At 36.3% G+C, this 10,980-nt stretch overlaps 1 protein-coding gene across 2 annotated transcripts; it reads right to left on the bottom strand.

The window, feature by feature from the left end:
* Nucleotides 1-1,291: 1,291 nt before the first annotated feature.
* On the bottom strand, nt 1,292-10,781 carry card9 (caspase recruitment domain family, member 9). 2 transcript variants are annotated; one of them, XM_073841201.1, is made up of 12 exons: nt 10,505-10,781; nt 10,218-10,355; nt 8,017-8,342; nt 7,104-7,283; nt 6,878-7,021; nt 6,101-6,226; nt 5,494-5,682; nt 3,599-3,634; nt 2,601-2,649; nt 2,470-2,513; nt 2,322-2,401; nt 1,292-2,183 (listed from the first exon to the last, which is right to left on the bottom strand). In XM_073841201.1, exons 1-12 carry the CDS (start codon nt 10,704-10,706, stop codon nt 2,090-2,092), a joined length of 1,608 nt encoding a protein of 535 aa, XP_073697302.1. In that variant the 5' UTR covers nt 10,707-10,781; the 3' UTR covers nt 1,292-2,089. The 2 variants fall into 2 exon arrangements, with proteins under 2 accessions (XP_073697302.1, XP_073697301.1); XM_073841200.1 differs by having other exon boundaries at nt 1,292-2,513.
* Nucleotides 10,782-10,980: the final 199 nt, after the last annotated feature.

The raw sequence follows: 10,980 nt of genomic DNA, 5'->3' as shown, positions 1-10,980 counted from the left end.
AAGTCTGTATGCTTAATATAGAGCTATAATTTATGTTTTAGCCTTTTCTTCAGGCCGTTAAAGCATGGTGAGTTTGCATCTTGTTACGCACTTTATTTCACAATGCCATTTTCCTGTTCCTATTTGATTTTAATAACTGATCAACAAAAATATCTATTAAAAATTAAGATAAAAATAATACAAAACGAAATTCGTTAAAGAAGGGATTTTCCACAAATAAAAACGTACCAAGTGGTCAAAAATTGTGTCTGACCCTCTCCAATTCTCCTGGCGTATTGCCGTCCAATTCATACCACGTCCTTTGCGACATTTACAAATTACACAAACTTCTTTCGTAATTAACATATTAAACTGAAACAAAACAAAAACAAATCATATTTAAACATAAATGTAAAACAGAAAAGAAATTGTTTCTGAAATGGCTGCAATATAGATCGCACTTTCTCTTTCCGTTTCATGTTTAAACTAACCTTTGCCGCTTTTTGATCATTCTTGAAGTAAACATTTGCCCGTTTGGTGATTAAATAAACTGTTTTAGATTTATGCTTGAACGCGTCCTGTGTGTGTGTGTGTGTGATACCTGCAAGTTGTCCGCGCAACACAGCGCTGCACTTTTGTTCGGTTTCATTAAGGGTGGGTGAAAAATAGATTCTCAGACGCATCTCAATCCTCTCTTCAATGAGCTTGTGTTTTTCCCGCATATGGCACGCGTGCGCGCCAGAAACGCGGCTGGCTTCATTGCACAGAATTTCCACAGTGAGCTAATAAGTGTGTATTGTTTGACCGTGTGAGCTATCAATCGCAGTTTTTGACTTTACATGTGCCTTCATTTCTGCCGTTTGTAATGCAGTAGATGCACTGACAGACTTTCAATTGCTCTTTGTGTTTGTTCGTCCTAAAAAGCTTGATTGCAGATGCGGTTAAATGCACTTGGATTTTCAAATACTTTTATACGAAACTGATGTACACACAGTCAGTTATGTTTTCAGAGCAGGACAAAATATCTGATACATCGAAATAGATCTGCATTCGTTTGAATGCAGCCTGTTAAAGCAGCAACTGTCTGATCTCATCAGTAATAATCAAACGAAAAAGAAAAAAACAACAACTATTTCTGTAAACTTGCCGACACTTAAAGAACACTAATTTTAAATAAGTAATTGTTTTAAAAAGTAGCCAGCTTATATAATAAAAAAATGTTAAAATTTAAAGATTCCCACCCCTTTACAATGAGCCCATTTCATTTGTAACATCAACTAAGATTGGTGAAAGCTGTAGAATAGAAGTGTTGTTCAAAGTGTTAATTTCAACATTTACTGATATATTGTTACATTTCGAAGTTCATTTTGTTAACATTAATGAACTATGAAATAACTTTAATGATCAATTTATAATTAATATTAATATTTTTATTCATTTACAAAGTATGGTTTAGTATTTATTTTTTTAAATCGTAGAGCACTATTTTAGTTGCCCTTCAATATCCATTTTCAAAATCTATCGGTTAATTAATCGGTATCGGCCAGCGTGGTCCAACCTAGCTATCGGTATCGGTAAAAACCAATATCGGTCGACCTCTACTTTACATACCTTTCTATCAAAGTTATCTGACATTATCAAGATGAATTTGTTCTGACACTGTTTGACTCTTGAGTTCTTGTCATATTTTATTACCATTTTTTAAACTATAGCAAATAATGATATTGTGATATCATGATAATGTGAGAAATGTTAAAGGTGTCTGAATAAATGTTGGTTTGACTGTAGTACCATTCATGCCGTATATAAGAAAGGGATAACTGACAGACTTTAAGCTCAGTGAATATTTTTAGATGCAACAGAAATAAAATAAAATCAGTACAGCATATCAATAAAAAATCAACATATTTATTATATTATTTATTTAACAGATAACAGAAAATTTGGCAGATTAGACTCATGACAACATAAGTGATTGACTAGACATATATTGAACACTATGATAATATGATATTAATTGGGTTTTATTGGTCTTTGGATGCAAAACAATGTTGGATTTTCATTAAATTCAAAGAAGGCCACAATTCATCTCCTTGTCCAAAGCTGTATGTCACATCCCGTCTGTATCACTCCCAGTAGTGTTGTCTAGGATGCACTGCACACTCTCTTTGTCTGTGAATTTTTTGGTTCTTAAAGCACGTTTCCTGTCCAAGACCACATTAGGAGCATTGCTTAGAAACAAATCATTCCATTTAATTAAAATCTGAAATATAGCAGTAGCTCCGCTTCAGTGGTTAATTCCAATGGTTAAACTGTTGTTACGAAAGAATGAAAAAACCAACCTCCTGTAATGAAAGTTACATTTTCCTCGAACCCTGCAGTTTGGCGATATGTCATCCTCTGAGCACATCCTCTCAGAATACTGCAAACATGAAATATGCATAAAAAACTATCACTGTATGCATAAAAATCCACAACAAAGAAACCTACATTGTACTCGCCAGATGTTTGGCTCTGTGACTCCTCACTCATATCTGTGTGAGGAAAAAGGGAACAATGTTTAAAAAACAAGAACAATCTATTTTGCATGAGATCTGATGGAGAAAATCAGAGAATGTTACCCTTTTCACCCCTTTCCCTAAACTCCTCCTCGCTAGTCTGACTTTTCATCTGCGGACAAAACGTAAGCAACCCTGTTGATGACTAAAAAGAATACAAACCAAATGCTGTGGAGGACAATGTCAGAATTTCTGAAGAATCTTTGCATTTAAAGGGGTCAAGGCATGAGAAATCAAATTTGCCTTTATCTTTTTAAGTATAAGAGGTCTTTGTACCATTAAAACATCCTGCAAGTTTATTAGCTTAAAACATTCTCACTAAAAACAAAGGGGGAACAAACATTTGCATAAACACTGCCTCCAGAGCAAGGCATCGATAAATAGTCGTCTTCTCACCATAGGCTCCGCCCACTGGCAGTTAGTCGTTTAATGGTTGTGATTACGCGATGTGACACTTCATTAAGCATCATGTTGAAAGCAAATAGAAATTAGAATCACTGGCGCTATCTTGTCTACACTGGATGCAGAATACAGATGCGCATTCACTTTCTGACACAAGACAAATGGAGTGAAAGAAAGTTTGCTTTGTCTTGTTTGGTTGTTCGCGTCTTTTTTACAGATATCTGAAGGATCCCAGTGTAGGGAACAAGTGGATAGATTCAGAGAACTGTTTCGGACTTCTGAGCATGTTGTTTGTAAACGAGGCACAGTGTCATGGAAAGATGAAGCGCTACTAGATCTGACTGCAGCTGCATCACAAACTGTAAGTAAATGATTTCGTAATGCTTCATCTGGATCATGTTGTCAAAACACTCACATGCAATAGTGAGGGGGCGGGGCATTTCTTCTGTTTCCTATGTAGTGACATTAGCCAATCACAACAGTGGATGATTACTAATAAGCCTTAAAGGACCAATCCCTTAAAACAGGTTGTTTTAGACAGAGGGTCAGAATGAGGGTTGTGTTGTGCAAAAGAACTTCCTCAAGGAACAAATAATAAAAAGAAAATCCATGAAATGACCCCTTTAAATATTTAATGTCAGAGTAGTATTTAAAATTACCTCAAATGAACTCAGCAAGGAGCTTTCTTCTGAGTGCTGAGGAAAAAACAAATTATATTAAACATACTATTCATTATAAGTCTTAAAGGTCCCATATCGTCAAAATCAAAATTTCCTGGCTTTTTTCATGATAACTAAGGTCTAGGGGCTATCTAACTACCATATGAGTTTCAAAACAGTCAATCCACAGTAAACTGCACACAGCCTGCTTAAAGTAGCTGTTCATTTTCACGAGCAGCTGTGACTTCCGTAACGATGTGACGTCCGATCGACTCAGTCACCGCCTTCAGTCACAAACCAACGTCCCACCCTCCTTTTGTCAAAACCCCAGACAACAACGCATCCATTCCATTGAGCAACAACAACAGGAAAACAAGTGGAGAAAACCCTGTTCAGTCGATAGATGTCAAGCTACGATCATTACACAGGCTTCAGAACAACTTTAATATAAGAGACCAGCGGCACGTCAACTTCAGCCTCTTTCACACAGCGATTCCGGTAAATACACGCATAATGTGTCCCACGATTTGTTCCGGAGTTGTTTAATTTGGTTCATTCAAAGTTGTTTTCCGGAATCTGTGCGTGCTTTACACACAACCCATAAAGACATGTGACGTTTGGATGTGAGATGTAATGCGACGCGTACGTTTCACTAAACTGAAACTAACCTGAACAAACTGTGCTTCAGCGCTGATAGTGAGGAGCTGACTCTGCCTGATGATCGCTGCTTCATTCCACTTTGCACGTAACGTTATTTTTCGTTGTGAAGAGTCGCTTGATAACGTGCATCATTACTACAACACTGCCTTTAGGTTCTGGCTTTGGTTCACACAGTTCCCGTAATTTTCCAGAATCAGCGCGCATTGTGAAAGGGGCTTTACTAAAGCAACAGTTATGTAGCCTACTGCATTCGGTGTTTGTAAAAGAAAAAACATTAATGATCATTCTAAAATATCCTGTTGAGTATCAGCTCTCTCTATTGCTCTGAGCTCGCTTACGCTTACAGCATACATGACCGTAGTTACCTGTGATTGGCCTGGTTGTGCGTCACTCAGAAAACAACAGGCCAATCAGAAGAGAGGCTCATGAATATTAATTAGATGGGCCAAAATCGACCTGTTTTTGACAGAGCTCCTAAAAAAGGAGCTGTAAAAATATATTGAGATGGATTTTGGCACTTATACCGCAAATATATATTCTTAAGGACATCAACAAATAAAATAAACCTCCAGAAATGTGTACGATATGGGACCTTTAACTCAGTTAACAAACACATTGTGCCTTAACGTGCTTACATCATAGTGACATAACAGGAAGTCTAACCCTCTGAAATAGTCAATGATTCATCTGTTCCATTTACACATTTCACGCTCATTCTATGTAGTAGTGTCATGAGGTAGTAGGCTTAGTAGGCTCATGAACTCCTTAACTGAGCACTCCAGTTCGGACTCTGTTTTCCATTTGCTGGATTTCATTTCCCATAATCCCTCACATGTCACAGATCACACGGCCAATCACTTCCTGTTCACAGACTATTTAAACTTCCTGTACACATACACATACCTTGCAAAGACTTGTTTTGCTGTTGCTAATATTTCTGAGCGTTTATTCACTGTTGGATTACCCGTTGCTATTCTGTCTGTTCCTGTCTTTTGATTGTCTGCCACCTGCCTTTTGATCCACGCTTCTGTTACTGGATTTACTCTGTTTTGCCTGCTGCCTGCCTTGACCTTTTGCTTGAACTCTGACTACGATTCTGTTGTGTCTCCATTGCCCTGTATGCTGTTGATCGACCTGGACTGTACAACCCTGATTACTGGAATTAATAAAGCTGCATTTGGATCCTCATCCCTTTGTCTCGCCTTTTTACAAGTAGAAATTTCAAGTCTACATACCTCTCGAATTGTGTTTTTCTGTTTGCGAAGCTTTGACTCAAGAGCAAGAACTTCTCCTTGAGTTCGAAAAAGTTGGACTTGAAGTTCATCATAACGCTCTCCCATCTCTCGGATCTGTTTACGGTACTGGTCTTTGTCTTGGAGGTTTTTTGAGTTCTCCAAATGGTATTCTTCCCTTGTACAAATAGCCTATTAAAAAGGCAGCATCACACAACTGTTGTGGTTAATGTGATACATACAACAGATACATTGAATAATTCTAAATAGAGATATACAGCCTTTCTTCATCTAACGCAGATGTGTTTCAGTTTCAGTTTCAGTTTATTTATGTGCCCAAACAAAAGAATGGCCAAAAATCATAGATTGAGGGCCATGGGCCAAAAAGTAAATGTTGTATTATATCCAACTGTATTATATGAAAATGTACATTGCTTCATTTTTTTTTTTACATTTCAATGCAAAAAAAAAAAAAAAAAAAAAAATCTTAATAAAAGATAAAAATGAAGATAAGCTTCAATGGCATGTGATATGAAAGGTGGGCCAAATGAGGAGTCGTCATGTCTACAAAATATACAGCATGATGTTATTTGGTCTAGAAGTTTAATACCTTGTCTCTTTCTTTGATGACTTCTTCCAGTTGCTTCAGAATGTCTTCCATTCGGTCACGATACATTTTGGAGTCCTTTTTTAGCATTGTGCACTTCAGTTCCAATTCATCCTTTTCCTCTCGATACTTCAATTTAAAAACAAAACATATGAAAAATATATATACATGACCAGTCAATAGCTGTTGAACAGTAAGTTTTTTAATGTTTTTTTAAAGAAGTCTCTTCTGCTCACCAAAGTACAGCAAAAACAGTACAATTTTGAAATATTTTTACTAATAACTGCATTACTTTGAATATATTTTAAAATGTAATTTATCCCTAGGATTTCTAAGCCGAATTTTTTTAATCATTACTCCAGTTACATGATTTTTGAGAAATCATTTAATATTCTGAATTTCCTGCCTAAAAACATTTATTATTATTATGTTGAAAACAGCTGAGTAGAATTTAAAATTTAGAATTTTAGAATTTAGTAGACACTGAAGACTGGAGTAATGGTGCTGACAATTTAGCTTTGATCACAAGAATAAATTACATTTTAAAGTATATACAAATAGAAAAGCAGTTATTTTAAATAGTAAAAATATTTCCCAACATTACTGCTTTCGCTGTATTTTGGATCAAATAACTGCAGGCTTGGTGAGCCGAAGAGACTTAAAAACCCAGTTAACATACATTTTGACTGCTAGTGTATACAAAAAATATGAAATGCATAACAAAAATAAAGTAACATTTACTTTGAATCCAGTCTGTATATATTATTTAACACATGCTACCTTATTACGCAGCTTCTCTGCGTCATGTAGGTCTCTCCTCAGACTGTAGAGATCATTTACCAGCTCCTGGTATTGTGCCTGACTTTGTTGCTTGAATACCTCTAATGTTTGTGAATCAAGCTTTTCATGCTCCAGAGTTTGGACCTGTTTCAATGAACTGTGTGTAGTATTCATTCATGTTCATACTTTGATTAGTATAATCAACGTCAATGTTAGACTGATTTACCTTGGAAGCACTTTGTAGCTCTTGAATACGAGCTGTAAGGAGGTCATTTTCTCTCTGCATCTGCCAGATCAATTCAGGACTTGGTCTCTGCTCCATGGCATTTTTCAAGGTTATTGTCCTTTTCCGTTGGATCTTTGAGTCACTTTCTGCATTCATTAAGCAGTGTTTCAATTTCTCAATCTTACAGGACCAGAGGGGGATAAGGAAGTATGCAAAGAGAAAAAATAGAACGTAAAGAGAAAAGACCGTAAAATTACATTTGAACGAAAATATAATAATATAATCGAGCTTTTTGGTTAAATGTTTGGTCAAAATATGTTTTTTATCATAGTCATGTTTTGGGCCAAAAGTTATAACAAATCAAAGATTGCAAAAAACTGTCTGAGAAACAAAAGGCGCTTTTGGTTGGCCAAATTGAACCAGGATTTCCAGAGCAAGAATCTTGACAACATTTGTGTTTGTTTTTATCATTTCTGGTCAGGTAGGTGAAATATTAGGCTAATATCTTAATTAATACTGCTTGTACATATTTTTACCACCTATTAGCTTTAGTTTGTCAAAATATTGCATCCTTTCCTGCTTATTAAGTCGTTCTCTATATGATTTAGCGGCTTCCACACATTTTTTCCGTGGTTTAGACAGCATAAATTACAAGAACAACATATTCAGTTGTACATTAACCGTGCAATCAATGCTATTGTTTACATCCTAGTATCTCCAATATGGCCGTGCATCCGGGTAACTGATCAAACCGTGACTTAAGCGCAAACCCTCTATTGGTTGTCAGGGACATTAAACTTCATCACACCAAACAGTAAAACTCACTAGTCTCACTAGTCAATTTCCTATTTTTCTCTTTAGAAATTGTGGTGAACTAAGCCCCAGACATGTTTTTGAAAGGTTGGCTGATCACCTCGAGCTGGAGATCTCTGTTACACATGAGCGCGCAGTTCTTCTCCTCGCTCAGTCGGGTCAGGTCATGCATCAGTCGGTAATTCTCGTCTCTCAGTTTACGGGCTTCCTCACACATGCGCTCACGCTCCTCTCGGGTGCGCTGCACGCGGTCCTGTTGTTTGTGTAACTCGTTTTCACACAGCTGCAGCTGACGAATGGTGTCTAGCTGCTCCGCCGCCTGCGCAGACACTTCGAGTCGCTTCCTCCGTTCGTCCTGTGCAAGCTTTTGTAGGCGAGAGACCTCGCTCATGAGGAACTGAGTGAGGCCACATTCACCGGCGGTGTCTGGGTGAACAGACAAGAGAGTTCTATAAAATAGAGGTTTGCATACAAACCCATGACAGACAATATAGCCAAAATGCACAATATTTCTAGCTATTCTTCTGAACCCTAGTATAAAACAATAAGTTTTCAAATTTAATCGACAGAGTGGCCTTCCAACAGCACTTGCACTGTTTGTATCACTTTTTGTCTAAACTTTTGAGGTGGGGATTTATCAGAGACTATTGTTTCCAGTGTACATTGTTACACCAGAAAGTGGCAACAAGTGAGTGTCATAAAGAGTGATTTGTGAATCATTCATTCAACAGATTCCTTCAAAAAAAAAAACTTCTTCTGAGTAAGTACTTTGCAACTGTTCAAAAAAAGTGCATGTAGAATGTAGTGCTGGGATTACTTACAATTTGTAGTCCATTACTGATTACAAATTGCATGCTGAAAATAGTAGATTCCCTGATAACACACTTACAGTTGGTGTCTGCATTTACATTTGCAAGACGTATTATATAGTGTTTGCTCATCTGATGTTTCGTATCAGATATCAAGTAAATGTATATTTGATGTCTTTATGATGTTTATGATTAAGAATGTATGTAAAACTAACATCTCCAAGACGTCTTTCAGACATTTGTACACAGCAGATGTTTTCCAGACCAAGAGATCTTTAACAGACATCTTGCAGACATATGTGTGCTATCTGGGTTATGTATGGATTATGTAGTTGGTAACATAATCTGGATTACACATATTAGGTAATATAGTCTAACTACTTTTTGATTACTTTTAGATTACTTTTGACCTAACTCGTTTATCACATAGACTTAAATGTGGTTATTGTACACCACAGTGATAAAAGAGCGGGCGAGAGAGAGAGTTAAAGAGATAATATATAGATAAAATATATTTAATTGTATCAATATCATGAAATGCATGAAACATTACATTACAGCAGGGTTTCCCAAACTGGGGTTTGTGGAAAAAAAAAAAAAAAACTGTAGGGTGTTCATGAATAATCATGCTAATAATTAATGAAATTAATGAAAGCCCAGGGATCCCTACATTACATGAAAAAAAAAAAAAAAAAAAAAAATAGTCATTAAACATGAAAACAAGACATTTTATCAGTTTTAAGGGTAATGCATTACAGGTAATGCAAATTATGTAATCAGATTACTTTTTTTCAAATAACTAGTAAAGTAACACATTACTTTTTAGTTTAAAAGAAAATATCTTGTTACTTTTTCCCCATTTATTGACTGAAAGCTCTCCTGTCACCATGTTGATAGAGATGGGAGTAAGATGTTTATTTAGTTATAGAATAAATGTGAACATGCATTAATTCATCTCACTCACAAAAAAAACATTCAGTATTTCTCAAAATGAATTAAAATGTGAAATGCGGCTTAGGATATGACGAAACTACGCAATAATTGAAGGTTAAATAATACAAATATCCTTTATAATCCCATTTTATTAACAAGTGCCTTGACCTGACCAAAATTACTCAAGATAGACTAACATTTTTTTTTAATATAGCTGAAGAGTGTTGAATTTTCTTTTCCGGTGTTCTACTGTACAGACATGAATTTACTTTTCCTTCAGCCTGAGGCTTTTGGTGTGAAACGAGAGCATTACTTTCCATTAAAAGCAATGTAATACGTTATTGTTTTGGGGGTAACGTAATATTGTAATGCAAAATTGTACTTAAGTAAGTTTTTACAACACTGCATATTATATCCTCTTTAAGCACCCCTTGGTTAAAAAGTCTGTGGCAATAGAGTCTGTTCTACTTTGGCCTACAATGATAGCAGTTTTCAGATTTGGCTAAGGTAAAAAATATGGTATACTAATCAACTGACACATAATTAAAATATACCTTACCAATAAGTACGGAGAAGACCCTTGCAGGTTCTTTCCCGGTGATTTTGCGGTACACATCTGGGTAGTCCAGCTCCAAACTCTCTAGAAATGCCTCATATCCTTTCAGGCCAGTTCTTTGTAATATGTCCAACAGCACCCCTGTATGCGAATAAAAACAGTAATTCCTGAACCATAAAATACCAGAAAATACGATAGAAAGCTTTAGATTATACATTAGCTCTATCAACAATATTTGCTGCTTATTTAAAGTTTTAAAACACTTAAACTGTAGGTGACCGAACACTTACCGACTTTCCTGCGCCTGATAACCAGACTGGGGTCATTGTAGATTTGTTCTTCATCCTCACTGCTCAGCACTTTACACTGTCTCAGATAAGGTGTTATCCTTGAGGGCTCAATGGTCTTGATTAGAAGCATTCTGTAGTCTTCCAGCCGTGCCCAGCACTCATCATCCTCCTCCACCTCAAAGCCCCCTGGACCATCAGACATGATAGACAATCGCTCTCCGTTGACTTGAAAATAGTTGTTTGATGGCACGTTTTAAGGCTAAACTCGCATTACGCATTCAGCTAGTCTGTAAACTTAAAAAGGAAATGAAGTTCACTGAGCACTGCGGTGACATAACTTCCCTTTTTCTAGCTGTCATTGCAGTTTTTTCTTATTTCCCTCTATTTCACAATAAATCGTTGAGCTGCAATACACTTTCTGTGGTATTTGGTTGAATGAGTACCTAATGAATATAACGTCTTCTGAAGAAAATGTA

This window comes from Garra rufa, chromosome 5 (genome assembly GCF_049309525.1).
Source record: "Garra rufa chromosome 5, GarRuf1.0, whole genome shotgun sequence".
NCBI lineage: Eukaryota > Metazoa > Chordata > Actinopteri > Cypriniformes > Cyprinidae > Garra > Garra rufa.
This window is presented reverse-complemented; position numbering and strand designations above follow the sequence as displayed.